General features: G+C 37.4%; 1 protein-coding gene and 4 non-coding genes across 7 annotated transcripts in view; 3 read left to right on the plus strand and 2 right to left on the minus strand.

The window, feature by feature from the left end:
• Positions 1-9,557, plus strand: part of osp (outspread) — a 106,421-nt gene extending 96,864 nt beyond the window's left edge. For 2 of the 3 annotated variants that reach the window (XM_068284521.1, XM_068284522.1), the window contains 7 exons: positions 3,133-5,855; positions 5,912-6,046; positions 6,112-6,251; positions 6,310-6,459; positions 6,547-6,658; positions 6,830-7,160; positions 8,345-9,557. In XM_068284521.1, the coding sequence (XP_068140622.1) occupies positions 3,133-5,855; positions 5,912-6,046; positions 6,112-6,251; positions 6,310-6,459; positions 6,547-6,658; positions 6,830-7,160; positions 8,345-8,544 (3,791 nt within the window). In that variant the 3' untranslated portion in view covers positions 8,545-9,557. The remainder of the gene's footprint in view (positions 1-3,132; positions 5,856-5,911; positions 6,047-6,111; positions 6,252-6,309; positions 6,460-6,546; positions 6,659-6,829; positions 7,161-8,344) is intronic. The other variant, XM_068284523.1, reaches the window with a different exon arrangement.
• A 36-nt stretch (positions 9,558-9,593) lies between these two features.
• On the minus strand, positions 9,594-9,665 carry TRNAP-AGG (transfer RNA proline (anticodon AGG)). The gene has a single exon. It is a non-coding gene; the product is annotated as a tRNA-Pro (tRNA).
• Positions 9,666-9,887: 222 nt separating this feature from the next.
• On the plus strand, positions 9,888-9,959 carry TRNAP-AGG (transfer RNA proline (anticodon AGG)). The gene has a single exon. It is a non-coding gene; the product is annotated as a tRNA-Pro (tRNA).
• Positions 9,960-10,119: 160 nt separating this feature from the next.
• TRNAP-AGG (transfer RNA proline (anticodon AGG)) lies at positions 10,120-10,192 on the plus strand. Its single transcript has one exon. It is a non-coding gene; the product is annotated as a tRNA-Pro (tRNA).
• A 3,280-nt stretch (positions 10,193-13,472) lies between these two features.
• On the minus strand, positions 13,473-13,544 carry TRNAP-AGG (transfer RNA proline (anticodon AGG)). The gene has a single exon. It is a non-coding gene; the product is annotated as a tRNA-Pro (tRNA).
• Positions 13,545-20,624: the final 7,080 nt, after the last annotated feature.

Genomic DNA, 20,624 nt, shown 5'->3' on the forward strand with positions numbered 1-20,624 from the left:
ATCAACTTGCAATTTGATTATTTATTATGGTTAAGGCGGAGCTTTTGGTTTCAATGATTGAGTGGATTGTTCTGAGCCAGCTTAATTGTACCAATAATTAATCAAATGTTGTTAATTAAAGAAATGAAAAAACGCTTCAATTCCAGCGACACAAAATGGGAAAAATAAAATTTTTTTTTGAAATCTTCCCCCTCTTCAGACATTTCCCAGCTTCTTGCATTTTGTTTTGCACATTGTTTCTTGACTACGTCCTTATGGAAGGCAAACTATAATTATACGGCTTGAACTACTATGCGGTGCATCGTTGTCTTCTCTTCATATATCAGAAAACACAGTTTTTATCAACTTAATTACACTTAGCACCTTATACCAAGGCAAGGGTTTATTTTCTTTAGTTGCCTCAGCTGTTGTTGGTCTGAAGTCTTTGTGATCAGAGGCATAGTCAGAGGCAGATTTGATCTTGAACTTGAAAGCGCGTAGTAAAAGCCACAATAAATATTAAATGGTGCAAAACACATCAAGGGCAACAGGGCAACAAAAAGCGAAACAAAGAACCAGATAAAAAATAAGAGCAAGACGATTTAAGAGGCTCGAATATGTGCAATGTATGTGTGTCTACAAATTTATTACGGTATTTATTACACGAATCCCTGATGACCTGTAAACAAAACAAGGCATTAAAAGGAAGTCACGGGGTTGGCCAATAAATTTCATAAAGCGAACCTCCAAAAAGCAAGCATCAACTGAAATCTTTACCAAAAAGTCATAAAAAGTATGAACGTAAAAATGGTTTAAAATAAGTAAGTGATCATCCAAAATTAAAGTTAGCTTTTTGAACTAAGAATCTACCAAAGTTGTTAAATGTAAAATAGAGCTTATAGCTTTAATTCTACAAATATATAGAATAACCGAAATTAAAGCAAGTAAAAATCATTTTTCTCTTACTCTCTGTTCACACGTACACGAATTAACGATACAATATAGCGACAAGCTTTAGCTCTGGAAATAACCGTTATAACCGAAACACATTTCTGAAAGTTATCCATAAAAGAAGAAAGACAAATAAGAAAAGCCTCTTTTTAACCCTTCTTCAGTTATTTTAAGGATATTTTAAATTGAAAAGAAGAAAACTTAATGTCATTTAAGTAGGCACAAAAATCGGCTTAGTTAATCTTCGATCACTAATTGTTTCAACAAAAAACCTAAAGCAAATCTAGTGACTTCTCAACTGATACTCCTTGCGTGTTGTTTGCAATACTTCACATCATTTTATAATAAACTTGGCCCGTCAGTTGTTGAGAGAGTTGAACTGATTTGTTCGTAATGTTGATGTTTTGCCGCCCATCTACACTATACTACATATGTATGTACATATATATAAATGAACGTATGTAGCTGCATTCGAGTATATATGGGTAATATCATAAGCATTATAAATTCCATTGCTGACATACTCAACGTACGAACTATTCGTAGAGTCAGTCAGTCAGGCAGTCGCTTGTCGTTTCATGATTTTTGAGGAGGCTCTCACAAGAGAAGCGGCGAACACCCCCCGTTCAGGCCGTAATCGACGATGCGTCGCCAGGGCCACTTTGGTCATCTTTTCTTTGGCAATCGACCGACAAGTCGACCAATTAAAGGCAAATCCCCCCTTTCCCCATATCAGACACAATTCCTTGACGCCAATCATTTAGCACAGTAACCTTGAACCTGCCCGGTGAGTCAGTCACTCTCTGTCAGAGGCGGACATCTACGTCTACGTTGTCTGGCGATGTCTTTTTTGGAATCGTGTTGATGGCGATGGTAGTAGTAGTAGTAGTAGAGTAGTAGGTTGATGATGATGATGACGCCGAGGGTTCACCAGTGTTCTCCTTTCGCTTTTTATTTTTTCCCTTTTCCCCTTTTTCAGGCCTTCCATTTTCTTATTTTTTGTTTTTTGTACTTAATAATCAAGATAAACGCCAACAGAAAGCGACCGAAAAGCTTTTGCCAACCTGCACCAACGAACCTGTTCGACTGACCGAATTGATGCTCGCACTCAGCAGTCAGAAGTCCCCATTGCCTTTATGCCAGGCTTTGGCTTTTGCGCTTGTGTTGTGCATCTCATAATCATAATAAACCTAAATGTGAGGAACTTGAAAAGTGAAGTCTAAATTTATATTTTGTAATCATATATTTTATGGGACAACTTCAAGTTTTGCCTTCGCTTGATGCCTTTCGTTTGGGTGTTAATAAAATTATGACCCTCTCATGGCTCGGTTACTCCTAACCACAGCGGTCAGTGGTGGCTCTTATCAACCGATCACCATCATTTCTCCTAGCTCTCTTTCGCCTCCATGTGTATTCTGCGAAAAAAGGATCCACTTACAACCCTTTTCTCTCCGTTTTAATAATTTTATTATATTTGCGCGCACATAACTTTGGTAGTCTCCTCTCGTGCCAGCATTGGTTTTATGGTTTTATGGCTAACATAAATATTGTTAGGGGTGTGTGTGTGTGTGCGTGTGCGTGTGCGTGTGTGTGTTTGCCACAAAGATCCAGTGTCTAAGTTAATTTCAGTCAATGGCATTGATATGGTTTGCTTATGTGGAAGATCAAAACTAAAATGAAATTACAAAAAATACATGCTCATATTTCACAGAATTTAATGAAGACGTTTTTTGCCAATAATGATGAAAGCAAACTAAGGCTAAACGTAAATGGCTGCATTGCAATGGCTGCCTTTTTGCGTTTATTTGGGATAAGGATGGCTAATTTATTACGCTTGAGGCGTAGTCATTTACGTGGGAATAAAACCCATTTTGTTTTAGAAACTCCTTCAATTATAAGGGAACTCATTAGTTCGCCTTCAGGTGATTGCAGGCAACGGCTATCATCGATAAAGCAAAGTTGAGTTGGGGTTAAATTAACTTGTCTTGGCTCGTAAAGAAAACTTTAGTTAATGACTTTAACGTTAAATTAGTTCTAATTTACAATCGGTTAGGACGGGAAAATAATATTTGAGGCACTGGTAAAGATAATTTAAGAGATGTTTGGTTCGTTAGTGCCCTATTTGATGATAATTTTTAAATTCAAGATAAATGTTTCTATAATCTCCCTATTCTTATTTATAAATTTCATTCTTGAATACAGTTTCCCAACCCACGACATGTCTGCTTATTGAAGATATTCGACGTGATGAAAAGACCATTAAAGATATTGCCAATACCATAACGAACCTAAGTCAACAGCAGAACAAACGTTGGTCGGCGGCTGTTAATAATGTCCTTAATAATCAGCATCATTATCATCAGTTTTCATCGGCATCGCGGGATGAGACCGATTTTCAAGTGACATCGACAAACAAATCAAATCAGAGTACGGGCAGCAGCGAGAGACCAAAGTCATTGCCATTGGCGGCCAATTCAACGCCAGCAATTGTATCCGCCATAGTCAAGAAGATACCCACTGTTATGGTATCCCAACAACAGCAGCAGCAACAACAACAACAACAACAGCAGCAGCAGCAAGTAGAGGCTAAAAGCAAATGCACACCACGATTGCAGCTTCAATTGAAACCGGCCAAGCACTATCAACATGAACGTGGTGACCCCGACGGTGGTTGTAATCTAGATGAGATGTGTGCTAACTATATGGCCAAAACGGATGAATTGAGATCGGTTAGTAAGGTGGCCAGTAGCAAAGCTTCAACCCCAAGCAAATCATTGGGCAAAACAAATGCCGAGGAGTCGTTAAATGCGAAGAAGGGTTGGCTTATGAAGCAGGATAACCGAACCGGTGAATGGTCAAAGCATTGGTTCACACTTAGTGGAGCTGCTCTGTTCTATTACCGTGATCCGCTATGCGAAGAGCGAGGTGTTCTCGATGGCGTCTTGGATGTCAACAGCTTGACCAATGTGCTGGCCGAACCTAATGCCACAAAACAACACGCTTTTCAGCTAATAACCTGGGATAAGCAACGTCTACTATTGGCCAGTCTCTCGCCAAGTTCAAGGAACAGTTGGCTAGCTGTTCTGAGAAGTGCAGCTGGATTACCCCAACAGCTGGTGGAGACACCGACAGCTACAACAAAGCCAACAGATATTGAACAAGACTTCATTAAGGCTCAATTACAGCCGGCGGTGTCAAGTCCCGTGACACCCGGAACTCCAGCTGGACCGCACTTCTCCTCCGATGAGGAATATCGCACCGCATCCGAAGGTGGTCGCCGAGATAGCCTCGACTGGGGCTCGCCTCTGTCGCCATCGCCTCCGGTGCTGCGCAGCTGTCTGCGCAATCGCAGTCTGGCCAGCTTACACAAACGTAGTCGCAGCTCTCCGCCCAGTTCACGTCGCAGCACTGTGGATAGTGTGGCCAGCGATGAGCTACCACTATTGGTGGTTCCCGAAGAGCATCAACCAGATCGTGAACTGAAGCAGCAATGCGAAACGCTTCGAGCGGAGGCCACACTACGCGAGGCTCGCATGTCGGAGCTGTTGAGCACGTTGCAACGTACCGAACAACAGCTGACAGCTCGTCTGCAGGAGCAACAGCAACAGTTGAATGGGGAACTGGCCAATGCCAAGCAAAGTGCTGCCGAACTAATGCACAGTCTGAGCCTCCAACTCTCCGAGAGTCAGTGTAAAATCAAGCAGTTGGAGGATCGTCTAGCCCAAGGCATTGAGGAGAATGAGAGTTTGTATAAGAAGCTGAGAGAACTTCAGGCGGATAGCAATCAAGTGCCTAGTCTTAGTAATCTGCAACGTCATAAAATGAAGCGAATGGATTCGCTGAGTGATCTAACCACCATTAGCGACATTGATCCGTATTGTCTGCAAAGAGATTCGCTGGCCGAAGAGTACAATGAACTGCGTTCACGTTTCGAGAAGGCTGTCAATGAGATACGAGCTATGAAGCGAGAGTTGAAGCAATCTCAAAATCAATACGATGCCCTGGAATTGGCCCAAGCAGCCCTCCAACAGAAACTGGAACGCTCCAAACTCGAGGATGGAGCACAGCTTCAACTGATGGCGGCACGCATCCAAGATTTAACTCTTAAGTACAGTGGTTCAGAGCGTCAGGTGAGAGCTTTGAAACAAAAACTAGCCAAATCTGAGAGACGTCGCTCCCTCTCACTGAAGGGTAAAGAGCAGTTAGAGCTCAAACTCAGTGAACTTCAACGGGAGACCGTTGAGCGCAAATCGATGGAAAGCAGCAGCACCCCATGCACAGAGTCGTCAAGCAGCAGTGAGTCCAGTCAGAGTCCCATGAATGCCCACCTGCTGCAACGACTGCACAGTCTCGAGCATGTGCTCCTGGGCAGCAAAGAGCGACTCGAACAGAGTCTAACCCAATTGCAACAATTGCGAGCTGGTCAGCGTAGTCGACGATCCGTCTCTCCCATGAACGAACGCAAGGATGGTTTAAGGCAGCTGGAAAGAACTCTAGCCGAAACCTGTGTAATGGTTACCGAGCAAATGGAATTAAGTTGCCTTCAAGATGCCTGCCACAAGTGCTGTGAGCTAAGACAGCGTGTGGAAAAGTTATCCGCCTTGCAGCAGCAAACCGAAAGCGATCTTCAGCGTAGCGAACTGCTCCTGGAGCAAAGGGAAAGTGAGCTGGCCACGGCCTTGGAAAAATGTGCCACACAGGAACAGGAACAGGAGATGCTCCTGCTGCAGCGCACTGAGCTCAGCGAAGAGTTGCGTAAACAGCAAGAGCGCTGCAAGAGGCTAGAGAAACGACTGGAGCTTCTCGAGCGAGAGCATGGCAAGCAATTGGAATGCCTTAGGGAGGTCTATCACAACGAACACGCGAATGTGGCCGATGAGCAGAGCTTCCGTAAACGTTATCAATTGGAAATAGAACAATTGAGGGTAAGTTTCGAAACGCTTCAAAAAGTTAGTGTGGCTGAAACTGTTTTTTTTAATAGACGCTTTGCGAGAAGGGCCTAAGTGCTATGGAGACATCGCATCGCAGACTCATTTGCGAAATAGAGGAGAAACATCAATCGGAAATTGAGCGTCTATTGGCAGAGAAAGAAACCGCCTTAGCTGAAGAAACACAGGTAGGCATTATTACAAAGAACAAAAACTGTCCATGGACTGTTATTTAATTCATTTTCCTGCTTAGGCAACACTGGCGGCACTTGATGCCATGCGTAAGGCTCATCAGAGCGAAGTTCAGCGCGAGGTGGCACGTTTCAAACAGGAGTTTTTGCGTCAAGTTCAACGTGGTGAACATATCCGTGGTGATGGAAACAAGTTGAGAGAGTAAGTTCAAGTAAAATTTACTTCTTGCCTTAGTCTATATACCAGAAACTTCTTTCAGAGAGGAACTTGAAGAGCTGCGCTTGGAAATTCTTTCGTTTTCTGATAAATACACAATCAAGTGTGTGGAAAATGCTGCCCTTGAGGAGAAATTGGATTTGGCCAATGGCAAACTGAGACATTTTCAGCAAATGCAACAGCTTGAGCTAAGGTAATATAAACAAATCTTCTATTGAGACTCATCCCTTTTAAATAACCCAAAAATCCTATCAATTTTCACTCATTGTCTATCCTATAGAAATAAACAATTTCGTGCCCATTTGGCCTCAGATGATCCAAGCAATGATGTTCACTTTGTGCAGGGGCTAACAAACGATTCTCGTGATGATGCTGACTGTGAAGATAGCGAAGTAAGTTCAAAATATTCCTTCAATACGAATGCATTTAGAATGAAACAAAACTCACACACAAGTTAAAAAATGGAAATTTTTAAGATACGTAACTAACACTAATCATAAACATTTTCCAACACACCCGACCAACCAACCAAACCAACCAATAATATCGAAACCCCACCCCAGAATGTACCTGTACAGTGTGCACAACAAATAACGCCTGAAACAACAGCAGCTACAACAAGAGCAACAACCACATCCTGTACGAGAACAGCAAGTGACACTGTTAACGTAAACATTTCCAAACCGAGATCATCCGAGATAATGGAGCAAAACCTATTTGTGATACCCTCCCATATGCTAAATTGTAACCCAGTATCTGCTGCTGCTGCTGCTAACAATTCTGATTATCAACAAATTCAAATCGATATCGACAACATTGATGCAATCGGCTATGAGCCATGCTATAAAACTTTCGATATATTTGAGATCTATCAGAATCGTTTGAGTTTTCAAGGTAAACGAAATGCAACTATAACATTTCTAAAACTTTCTTTTTGGGGCAGTGCACCATATAATTTCAAAGCAGAAATCAGCAGCAATATGATTCGCCCTCTCTCTCTCTTTCTCTCTCACACACACTCTGTCTCTGTCTTTCGCTCACTCACTCGCTGTCTCTTGATTTTTCTCTATCTGTCATGCACACACATAAGATCATATCTCGCTCTTTGTGGTTATGGTGTTTGGTAAACATCTTTAAACATTAAAACTCACTTCTTAATTTTGGGGTTAGACTTTCATTTAGATTTTTATCAATTGAGACATCGAATAGCACACATTTTAAAAGATGTCCTATCTTACAATTAGCAGAATTTATAGTAAAAGCCAGAGCCGAAGTCGACAGATTTCAGTAAACTTAAATTTAGGGCCAATGCCCTCCATAGTTCCCAGGGCATTTTATTAGCCCAATCCAGCCTCTGTCTAATCATGCGAAAGTAGAATCTGTTTCTTCAAATGACATCAAAGGACTTTAGTTATTGGAGGATCCAAAGGGTATTTCTGAGGGTCTTTTTGAACATTTTTCAGCTCTCTTTACGGTTAACTTTTGTTTCTTTTAACCGGTATAAGTCGAATCAATTTTCATACTAACAAAATGCCTCAAACGAATTTTGGTTGATTTTTTGAAGTTGAATGACTGTTTCCAAAAAAAGTTTTTTAGATCCGTCTACGACTATACTAAAAATTCATAAAATTGACTAAACATATGGCCAATAAAATGATATTTTTGGAATTAAACAGGTTTACCTTATCAATCATATAGATATTGTAGTAACAGAGAGCACAAGAAATGGTTTTTTAAACGATTGTCCTTAAATTTCATGAAAAAAAAACAATGAGAGTGTATAAAAGGATATGTATTCTAAACAAACTACTAATACTATAATTTAAATTGTTGAGCTTTTATTTGAAACTATTATAGTTGTTCATTACTATAGTTTCTTCACGTCCATGATGTTAAAACTAACAATTATTTGTTTCACAAATATCATTAATGGCATTACTAAAAATTATGAATGGTTTTAAAACACACACACACACACATACATACACTAATTAAGAAAAAATTGCAAACAAAATATTAATTTAAAATTTTTTATGGTCGTTTTTTTTCGCTTTTTTGCATTGACCTTTCTTTAACAGGTTTAAAAGAGAACTCCACATTTGGGAAAAGTTTAAGAAAATCCACTGCACTGACATCACCAGCATCATCAGATATAACAACAAGAACAACAGCAACAGGAACATTAACAACAAATAAGCCCAGTCAAAAGCAATTGTTTAAAACGGCTGCCGTCATTAACATTCAACAGCAACAAATACCCGAAGAAAAAGCACAATGAACAAATGAAGTAACAAAAATAAAAAGGAAATGCAATAACCAAGCGACAAAACAAAAACCCGAACCAGTGGAACAACCAAAGAATAATTAGTGCTAATAATAAATAACCTAATTAAATAATTATAAATATATAACATAAATGAAAACAAAACAAAAAAAAAACGAAGAAAGAGAACCAAAACGGCACGAAAATTAATGTAAATAATGCGAATAACATTTATAACAGAAACAAAAAACAGAATTGGTCCAAGATCATAATGAAATCGATGATAATAATGATTATGATGATGATGTTGGTGATGTACAGTGATATGGAAAATAATGATGATGATTGTGATGTTGGTGACCTAAGGAGCCGTCTCCCCCAGGGAAATGAGATCCAGAGCACGGATATAAACGACTGTTCACCCCCCCTCCAAGGCATTTGTGGAGAGGACGTCGAGCAATGAATTCAAAATGAACAACTAACCCCCCAACAGCAAACAAAACCAACAATAACAACAACAGTTGTGGCGTCATCAACAACAACAACAACAACAAGTTCATGTATTTATCGGATATATTCATGCATACACATATATATACATACATCTTTATATAAACTATATCTTTCGTATTCTGTATGTTATTCTTTGTACGTTTATTCAATTTTTCTATGTCCACAAAATGTGTCATTTATTTATGTTTATGTAGTTTTTAGGTCTCGAAATTGTTTTCAATATACATATACATACATACATTAATACATATACATATAAAAAATATATATACAATACATATGAAGATCATTAAAAGCGATATTTGTTTTGTTAACCATTTCGTTTGGTCATTTAATCAAATATTTTTATCTAAATTAATTGAATTTTTAAACTAACTAAATAAGTGGGAAGAAAAAAAACCAAGAAAAATGAACACAAAGCCCAACAATTGTTAATATAATTTACCTTTAAGTCGTTATTTGTGCAACAACAAACAAAAAAGAAAACAATAAATATCTATAAATGTTTATTAAAATATATATTTGAAAACAACAAAAAGTTTCTTTCACTTGGGCTCGTCCGGGATTTGAACCCGGGACCTCCCGCACCCTAAGCGGAAATCATACCCCTAGACCAACGAGCCAGTTGCTGTTCGCTTGGCAGAGTTTTCATTTGGCTTATGGCCAAGCACAAACTGGTTTACTTATTTATAGCCAACTGGATTAAATTGAATGTATAATTAAAATTATGCAACTTACATAAAATGAAGACTATTTATTAACATAAGTTTGAACTATCGAAACATAAATTAGCATAGTAGAAAGGGAAACTTTTGAAGCCTATTTTTGGCCGGCTTCGATCACCTGGCTCGTTGGTCTAGGGGTATGATTTCCGCTTAGGGTGCGGGAGGTCCCGGGTTCAAATCCCGGACGAGCCCAAGTGAAGTTTCTTTTGCTTCCGGTTTTTATTTCATGACTATGAAACTTCTGAAAGGATTCAAAATTGAAGTTAATGATCAACAAAAGCTTTGGTATTTCTTGTTTTTTAGTTAAACTTTAATTAATAAATCAAAAATGATTGTAAGCCAAATTTCAACTGGCTCGTTGGTCTAGGGGGTATGATTTCCGCTTAGGGTGCGGGAGGTCCCGGGTTCAAATCCCGGACGAGCCCAAGTGGAGTTTCTTAATTTTTTCATAAAATTTTTTGATTTTCTTTTAAATTGATAACTAGAAAAACCACAAGGGCTTCAGGACGTTACATAAATGGCTCGTTGGTCTATGGGGTATGATTTCCGCTTCAACTGAATTTTAATTCTTATTACCCGCACCAAGTTTTATCTGCAGTATGATGGTAATGTGTGTGATTATAGCCGATAAGCAGAATAATAAAAACCGATTGGATATATCAAAAAGTCCCAATACTTGAACACGAAACTGTTTCAAGTGCAAACGTCCCAAGAACATTTCCATCTATAAACAAACATTGGTTTAGTGCATACAAATTGGTGAAAACAAGAGAATTCCACTCACATTCATTACCAATTCGCGGTGTTGCCAGATGAATTCAATTTCGAAACTCAGATTCCGTATAGCCCGAGAACTAGCAATTGCTTTATCAACGGCGAATGAAAGAATTACCACACCGATGATTTGAAACGTTACAAAACCGATTAACATCTTGTTCCATAAAAATGGATACAAAATTATCTTGCAAATCGGCTGAGTTATGGAATACATGGTATAAGATAACAGAGCAAAAATGGGAACCTCGATAATTTGGTGGAATTTAGTAGCTGCACTTTGAATATCCTCGTAAAGAGCTATACACTCGTCCAGTTGCTTTCCAGCCTTTGTTAAGTCAGGGCGGCTTGATCGCTCCAAGGATCTCATTTGTTCGGTAAACTCGTGGCGCACATAATTATTGAACTCGGAGTAAAGAACATTCACACTTAGGTAACCAATGAAACACATGTGCAACATCGATCTGCAGGCAAAGTTCATAAAGATGGTACACATTAAAAACACATTTTTGAACTTTCTAACTTTTTCCAGGAAATAAATGACATCTGAGAATGTTCCGTAGATTACGATTAAAGACAGGCCAAACAATAGAAACAGTTCGAATTCCCCGCCAAATCCCGAGTTACTTTGGTTCTGTATGGTTTGAAGTCTCGAAAAAAGTTTAAAAAAAGTATTCACAGTAGAGAGAAAATGTCTTTCATTGCATATCTGTTTCCATATGATGATTGTGGTGCAGATTATTGTAATGATTATCCGCATCGTACCAAACACCACATCAAAAAGGATTTCAGTATTACGTATAAGATCGATATAAGCATAAACGAAAGCACAAGTCAATAAAACTCTTGAACAGATGCCACACCATTTGAACCAGAAGCGTTCGTGGGCCACAAGTAAGCCATTCTGACGTCGTACACCAAATCCAACAAGTCCCAAGTAAGTTAGAAAGATCAGATACACCTTTAAAATTTTTTCAGAGAGCTTTGAGATGCTCACACGACTTAAGATGTCCAACATGACTGTATTACTGACAATGTCGATGAACGAAATTAAACTGGTTACCCTTAAGGTGCAAAAGGTTTCTTCATTTAGTTAATGGTTGTCACAAATTTAAGTTTCGATAATATCTGTGACATTAATTTGATGAAATTTTACATTTGTTGCAAATTAATTTACAGCAAAGAACTTTTACCCACTTATCCACCTGAGTAAAATTGATTTTAAATTGGATATGATATAATTTTTTCACACTATAAGAGAAGAAACCGATTGTTAAACCCCCAAGAGAAACCGATTAACCTTGAAGTAGGTTAATGAATACTTTTCTTTTAATACAATCAAATTTTTATTTTATAGTTAATTTTAAATAAAACGAATCGCTTTCCTGACAATTAGTTGTGAGTACAATATTTGATTACATTTAATAAGAGTTCTTCAAATAAAGAAAAATTGCTATATCAAAATGTTTACTTATTTATCCTCTCTCCCAGTTTCATTTGCAAGACGATGGTTACGTGAGTAATTATGGCAGATAAACAGATCAAAATAAATCGATTGGATATGTCGAAAAGTCCTAATATTTGAACTCGAAATTGTTTTAGATGCAAACGTCAAAAAAACAGTTCCATCTAATGGTTAAAAATTTGTCAAGCTGGGAAAAATTCAAAATATATAATTGTATACTCACTTTCATTGCCAATTCGCGGTGTTGCCAGATGAACTCGTTTTCAAAACTCAAGTTTCTTACTGATCGGGAGCTTACAATTGCCTGATCCACAGCGACAGAAAGAACAATGACATCTAGAATAAGCTTGACTAGAACACCCCATATGAATTTGTCCCACCAAAATGGTCTTAAAATGAGTTTGCAACTAATTAGAGCAATGACAGTCATACAACACGCCATTGCAATGAATAAGGGTAGCTCAAAAAGTCGATGAAATTTGTTGGCTGTGCTTTGAATATCCTCGTAAAGAGCTATACACTTGTCGTGGAGTTTACCCACTTTCCTGACCTTATTACTGCGTTTTGATTGCTCCAAGGACTTTAATTGATCGGTGAATTCGCATCGCACATAATTATTAAATTCGGTGTAAAGCACTTTAACGCTTAGATAACCGATAAAGCAGATGTGTGTAACGAAATTAGTTGCTATGTTCAGATAGATAAAACTTAAAAGGTACACACATTGGGTTATGTTAGTTTGCTTTACAACGAATGCAAAATTAATGCAAATCTCATAGGTCACGCAAAACGACAGGAGAATCAACAAAACTAATTCGAATTCACCTCCAAAAGCAGAATTTGCTCTATTTGAAAGGTTTCGAACTCTCCAAAATAGTTTCAAAAATCCATTGATCGTAGAAAGTATTTTATTTTCCTCCCAAATTTGTTTCCAAATGATCATAACCACGCAGATAAGAACGGATATCATTCGAAGGCAGTTAAGCGTAAGCTCTAAAGGGTTTACCATTCTGATGTAGACATATTGACCACAGCAGAAAATACAACAGAATAAAACTCTTGAAGAGATGCCACACCATTTTAGCCAGTTGCAGTCATAGGTCACAAGTAGACCATAGCCGACGCCATCCTTATGCTTTATACCGAAGCCAACAAGTCCCAAGTAAGTTAGAACGATAAAGTAGAACTTTAAGATTTTTGCAGAAATCTTTGAGATAGTTTCCGAACTTGAGATGTCCAACATGACTGACTTTCTTGATAAACGAAACTTTATTGGTTAGCAATAACCGCTAGAAACTGTTTCTGGCCATTGCAAACGGTTTGTTCATTTACTTAATGGTTCTTAACAATTTAAGTGTATTAAGGATTTTGACATTATCTTGACGTTATTGTGGGGGAAACCTTTCAATTTATAAAAAACAAAGTTCAAATTGCAAAAAAAAGAAGCAAAATAATGCACTTCACTTGGGCTCGTCCGGGATTTGAACCCGGGACCTCCCGCACCCTAAGCGGAAATCATACCCCTAGACCAACGAGCCAGTTGCCATACGTGTGGCCAAAACCTATTTTCAATGAACGAGCTTTACAATGCAACAGCAACGAATAATGCTAACATCGAACCGGTGAGTCGAACATCGAGCCGAAACTTCGAGCCTTCGAACATTTGTTTTGAAGTAAAGGTCGAAATATTGAGTACAAAAGGTCGAAAAACGAAAATTCAGATATGACTTGAAGTCGGTGAGCGGGGCAAAAAGAAGCCATTGATAATGCCCGAAAAGGATGCCAAGGAAGATAAAGTTCTGGAATTTAAACACAAACAACAGCAAAAGGTGTCTTGATCCTTGATGCCAAACCGAAAGATTTGTAGATAAAATACTGAAATGATCCATACTTTAATTAGATATCATTTAATAATCTTTATAGATATTGAATTCCTGATGCCAACAAAAACTCACAGATACGTGACCCTCCAAAGGTGATTCGAAGTTCAGTTATCCCAAGAGCAAATCAAATTAAAGTGGATAAACAGTTTTTGCTTTCCTCGAATCAACACAACAAAAAGAAAAAAAAACAAGAAATTAATACGCAACTAAACCGCGATGCTTAAGCCAATTTTCCTAAAGGAGTCCAATCAACTACAAATCAGTGGCTGATTCCTTTTATTGAAGGTAAATGGTGTAAGTTCATCCTTTTGTTACATTTAATTAGAATGTAAAACAGGTAACTTAGAATTATTAACTAATCAAAGTTTTAAAAACAAACGAAATTATCAAATTTTTCTCAATTTGATTTCGTTTTGCTTAAATATTATATTAAATAAAGAATAATGGATTCATGGGATGAAATTAAGACAATTCAACTTAAATTTGTAAAAGTTTGAAACCATTTTAGATTAATATTTTCGGTTACTTCTATGTCTTCTAAGCAGTTAGGTTACTTTAATATGTAGCTTCTTTAGCTACCTGCATTCGTCTGCTTTTGTTTGGCTTACCTGAATCCGTCACTGACCTAGATGAGATACTCTTGGTTCCATGCTGTCTGCTGCAGTCGATAGTCGGAAGAAAAAAGATGTACAATTCCATAAATGTCAACCTAACGTTCCCTTGGGGAACGTGCACAGAAGATTTAGATGGTCAGAGAAGAAAAGAACAGAACAGAACCAAATCGAACCCTTTGCTCTCCTAGTTGAAAATGCAGAAATTTATTTGCTGTTATGGACATTTTCCTGAGAACTTTGGGACGAGACTTGACTTCTTGACTTGGCCAGACTTGGCTGGACTTGACATCTTCTCCTCAGATTGCGGTGATGACTGACTGTGTGGGACAAGAACATCTTGTTTTGCGCATAATTAAAAGCTGTTTCCATTACGTAAGAAGATTCTCGATTTGTTTTTCTATGGACTTCACTTGAACTCAAAGATACAATTGCATCTGAAGGGAAATGGTAAATTGCTTTTAACTTTTCGATAAGCATTTAAGTGGCATTTTCTTTCCCCTTCCTGTATTTCACTTACACGGCATAATTGCTTTCGCTACTTGGGAAGCAAATTCGACAAAATGTTGACGAAACCAAATAACAAAAAAACAAAATGAAAACACAGAAACGCGAAACGTTGGCAAAATTAGTGAAAATTACAGGCCGCTGTTTAACTTTTCCATCACGATTTTCAACTTCATTGGCAAACAGCCGATCGATACGATATTTTCGGTGTTGTCTCAGCGTTTTATTCATCTGTCCCTGTCCCTGACCCTCTCGACAAACATTTTGTGGGCGCTTTTCTTTCAACTTGAAATTACTAAGCAATCCATTTTATTTGATTAGCTTTTTTTGTTTTTTCTCTCTTTTGGGGTTTTACTGTTTGCTTGTCGCTGAATTGGAAATTACTTAATTCGTTTGATTGAAAAAAAAAAAAAAAATACAAAGAAATTGATTGGAGAAGCAAGAAGGAAAGTAACCATTGGGGATCAAGTGGGGGTTAATGTTAAGGTAAAAATGCTTAGCAGGTGACTGACTGTAAGGAACACAAAGTGGCAGTGCAATGAACTTTCTGTAGGATCGTGCCGGTTATGCAAGAGATTCAGTTCAGAATGCAAATCAGTTCATTCAAATTGCTTCACTATAATCAAGTCTACGAATGAGATCACCTCAATTGGCCACAACAAGACATCATTACCATGTGGGCTTGCCAATATGCAATTACAAGCTAGTTGAGCGGCTAATTTACCACACAATCCAATTGATGTATTAGAATTCACATATGAGGAAAATCGATGAAGCAATCATTGATGGAAATGTTTTTAACTCATTAAAAAGTTCTCAAACTCAATTTAGTTATAATGAGTTCTTAGTCTTCCAATTGTGTTTATGAAAATTATAGTAGACAATTAAAAATGTCTGATTGAGGTCTATGTAGTTTAAAGCTTACGATTTCTTTTTAGGTTTAAGTTTGTTGAACTTTATGAATCTATAAATTTGGCATCAGAACTATCGTGATTTCCACTTGAATCCTCCTAGGTCGAAGGCAATATGGCATCAGTTTAAATTCGACATTGGGATACGTTCTGCTCACGTCTTTTCCTTTAACTAAGTGACTATGGAAAAAGCCATCCCTTTGGGTTAGACAGATTATGGCCTAATGGGGACAGAAAGTTTAACTTTTGGCTTACAATTAGATGGGTCTTTAGAGATTGAGAAGCCATTTGTTACACCTTTGATGTTGATCGTTTCTAGGCTATGGAAATATATTGTGACATTACGTTGTCTTCTTCTAGGATTATGAGACAATTAAATCAATCAACTACTATCATTAATATTTTGTAATGATATGATCCTATTAAATTTATAAGGTAACAACAAAATCTTTGACTGGACTCAGTTTGCTAAATGTCATACCGAAAAGGCACTTTTTTATTTAGGCCAAGTTGATATTCTGTTCGTTCATTTCATTTTTAAATGTTACATAAAATTTATTAATCTTATATGCCAGTTATCAGGCCGTATCTGTGATAAATTAAAAGTCATAAATTGTAATAAAATACCTCATATGAAACAGTAAATCTTTGAAAAAGGTTGAAATTCCTCTTTGGTGTTTTGTGATGCAGTTTGCAGCTTAACAAGCGCCAAAAACAAAATCACCGCAAATTAGAACAAACCCATCACGATCGATTACATTAAATAACGCCAAAGATGCCTTCTTTCTTCCTCCTCTGGTTGGATGCATCTTTTCGTTCTAACAAAACAGCGACAACATCAAAGGCTGGCTGAAAGGCACACGAGCGGGAGACAGAGCCACGACCCACTTGGCCAGCAGCTTCATTTAAGCATAATGTTCGAACTGGGACTGCGACTGGAAACTGGGATTGGGGTTCGGAACATTGGGGATCTCTTCTTTGGATATCTGTTATAACGGCCACGAAAATTGAACGAGCGCACTGTCTTTAAAAACAATGCCAATGTGGCAGAAACAGTCGCCTTTTGGTCGCCTTCTCTTCTCTTCTCGTCTCTTCAGGCCTTCGGTTCGAGTTTGTTGTTGAAAAGGGAAAATTGTTTCGTTTTCGCTTCTGCCATTTCGCGCTGACTCTTTTCTCCTCCTCCACCTCCACCTTATCCTCCTTGTCGAGCATCTCTCTCAAGGGGATATTATGTTTTGGTGGCTGTTAACATAAATTTATACTGCCTTTAAACTAATTGACGATGACAACTTCTGTGCAACTGTGCAACGGCAGCAGCAATACAAAATCTTCGTTGCTGGCATACTTTTCTAGTTGCTGCATTTTGTTGGGCTGGTCGCCAGAAAAGTTTTTTTTTTTTCTGTTTGTTATGTTTGTTTTCTTTAGGCCTTGGGATTTACGAGTGCCAGGCGAACAAATAAAAATGTGTGGAAACAACTTTTTTATACTCTGCCAACACACAGATAGTATCAATCATTTTCTAATAAGTTTGCGACAAATTTACAATAACAGGGGCTAATATTTTCCATGTTTTCGATACTTTAGAAAGTTTTTAAGATTTTGTGGAGTTCTTTTTATTCTAAAACGGCAGTTTTAAAATGTTTTTTAGGTTTATTTTAAACAACTAACAAGTTTTAACTAAAAGACAAAGTCAAAGATAACCCCCTTAATTTTTTGCAGTTTGCTTCCCGACTATACATAAAATGAAGTTGACCTAAGTTGGCTAGAAATTTTGCTTAGTGGGCTTTGCAATATATACTCTGCATTTTCTATAAAGACTGGAAGTTAAGCTAACTGATGGATTTTGCACAAACAATTGACAAGTCGACTTCAATTTCACATCATTTTGGCCATGACAGTGGAAATTTTCCATTTTCATAAACGTGTACGATCATTAATTGTCATTAGTGAAATTAAAAGCTGTCTGTCTCTTACAGCCAAAAGGAAGGAAAGTTTTTGTTCCCCTCAAGATCAAGATAACTGCGAATTGATGAAGGCGGTGGAAAAGTTGGCAAAGTGGAGAAGGAGAAACACTATTTGTGCTGTGTGGCATAAGAACAAATAAACAATTGGTAATTGTAATTCGGTTTTCAGTTAGCTAGGTAGAGAGAGAGACATGGAGACCTGGTGACATAGATATTTTGTCTTTTGTGTGGAAACCGAAAGTCACACAGCAAAACTGCAAAGCAAAGCAAATCCAAGCAAAACCAAAACTGAACTAAAGACTGCGATAATCATCTGGGGGATCCTTGGCTGGGCCTCTCTTTCTCTCTCTTTGCCAGCTGGTCGTGTGAAACATAAATGTGAGCCCAAAATTGATTTTTAAATGCTCCTGGGGACCCCGCGATGGCAACACAGACAAAATTGACCTAAGCTCAACCCTCTGGGAATTCGAATGGGAATAAATAGGAGGAGAATCTTTTCTTGCCTTAAAACGCAGCCAGTTTTTGTTGTTTTGGTAGCAAAATCTGTATTTCTTCCTATTTAAGGTTATAACAATTTGTTCGCCTCACGTTTCTTTATTTTTTTTTTTTTTTTGCTTTTCTCATCTCTCCTAGCACATATTTGGCTAGGATAAAAGAATGGTGTCCAAAAGAAATACAAATAGAAGCAAAAAAAAAGAAAGAGAGAGAAGCTGAAATCTTTCTCAGACGCCCACAAAGAAAGGTGAAGGCGTTGCCGATACAAATTCCCAGTTGGTTTGATAAGCAAAGGAAACCAACAAAAAAGGGAGAAAAAAAATACCACGGGTAAGAAACATTGCATAAACATTGGCCGGGACAGTGGGCCACCTAAATGAAAATGAACTGATCGTAAATTGTGCGGTAGTTGGGGCAAAAAAAAGGTCCTCAACTTTGGTTTTCGGCATCTTACCGGTTCGGCAATTGTAAGTGTGTGTGTGCGTGTGTGGGGGAAACTGTGAAGACATAAATTTGTACACTGATGCCGCTGATTTGGGATACTCGTATACTCTATCGATTACGTTTAATATTATCAATCTTGTCAACAAAGTTGTAACCCATTCTGATGAATATATGAATATGAGTTTCATCTGGTAAAAATCGAATAGTGATAAGTTATAAATCTCTCAAAATCAAATTTTACAAATCTGAGAAATCGATTTCTCTGGCAAGAGCATTCGATATTTAACAGATTTTCTTTACAATTTCTTTACTTTGCTTAACGGAGACACGCATCTTATTGGCAGAGAGTGCACACCCCAAGGGTATTGAAGATGCACAAGATCATCTGCATGATTATGAGCTTTTCATTGTGTGCCAAGTTTGGGAATGGAAATGACCAAAGAAACTTTAGGAGAAAATTGTTTCAATTTAGAATGATTTAACAATTAAATATGTGCTTATATATTAGCAAAAACTAAATCATACATTTCCATTTTTTTTGCTTTATCACATTGACTTAAAAACTATTTAAATTATCACTAAAGGTCACAAGATACAAACCACATAAACCAATTAAACTTTTAAATATATGTATGTATATTAATTGCTTTTAATGCATTTGTTCGGGATATCTATCTATCTACATACTCAGTGCCGGATTAGTACAGCAAAGACCCGCGATTATAGAACGTTATAAAATACTTTTTGATCATTGAAAGGTTTATTTATAGTTCCTTTATTTACCAAAATAAGTTAAAAACTAACTAGCTTTGAATTTTGAGAATCTGTAAATTTGTCAAACTTTAAACAATTTTTAAAAGTGATATCTCATTTGAATGCCTTTAACTTTAAATTGAAAATTAAAGTTATGAAGCTCCAATTTTGTTAATGTTTAGACTCTTAATTCACTTCTTTATTTTCATGTTATAATGATTATTTTTAATTATCTTTCAATCTCAAAAACTAAGTTTTTAGAAGACATCCATTTATATAGCTTACTTTTAGATCTTTTCGGTTAAAATAAAGAGCAGATTGACCAAATATTTGAGAAATAGTTTTTGATTAAAAGAGACCTTCCAGTTTGTATTGAAACCATGTGAACCTACTTAAATTTTTCGTCTAATCCGGCCCTGTACATACTTAAACCATGAAACACTCTTATTAGTACTTACTGAATGATTATCTGTTTCTCTTTCCTAAGAATAACGTAGTTTTGTCGCCCTTACTTGATTCCAAATGAGTTTAAAAATTTTAACATTTTATCATATTAATGTCAAGATAACGTCATAACCCTTAACATGGTAAAATGTATAGCAGCCATTAGCTAAATGGGTACCCTTTTACATTGGCAAGAAACATTTTTAACCAGTTAAGAGTAACCAATATAGTTCCGTTCATCAATATAGCCAGTCATAGAGTCATGTTGGACATCTTAATTCGCCAGAGCATCTCGAAGCTCTCCGAAAAAATCTTAAAGGCTTATTTTCTATTTTTAACTTACTTTGGATTTATTGGATTTGGTGTAAGACGAAAGGATGGCGTTGGCTATGGTTTACTTGTCACCTACGATCGCTTCTGGTTAAAATGGTGTGGCATCCTTTTAAGAGTGTTATTCAGCGGTGTTTTCATCTACATTTACCTGGGGTTTTCCAGTACAATGAAAAGCTCTTTGGAGCTGAAACTTAGATGGGTGCGAATGATTTCCATTCTAATCTGCGTGGCCATAACGATATGGAAACAAATTTGGAATGAAAATAAGATATT

The sequence above is a fragment of the Drosophila tropicalis genome, unplaced genomic scaffold, assembly GCF_018151085.1.
Source record: "Drosophila tropicalis isolate 14030-0801.00 unplaced genomic scaffold, ASM1815108v1 contig_393, whole genome shotgun sequence".
Lineage (NCBI taxonomy): Eukaryota > Metazoa > Arthropoda > Insecta > Diptera > Drosophilidae > Drosophila > Drosophila tropicalis.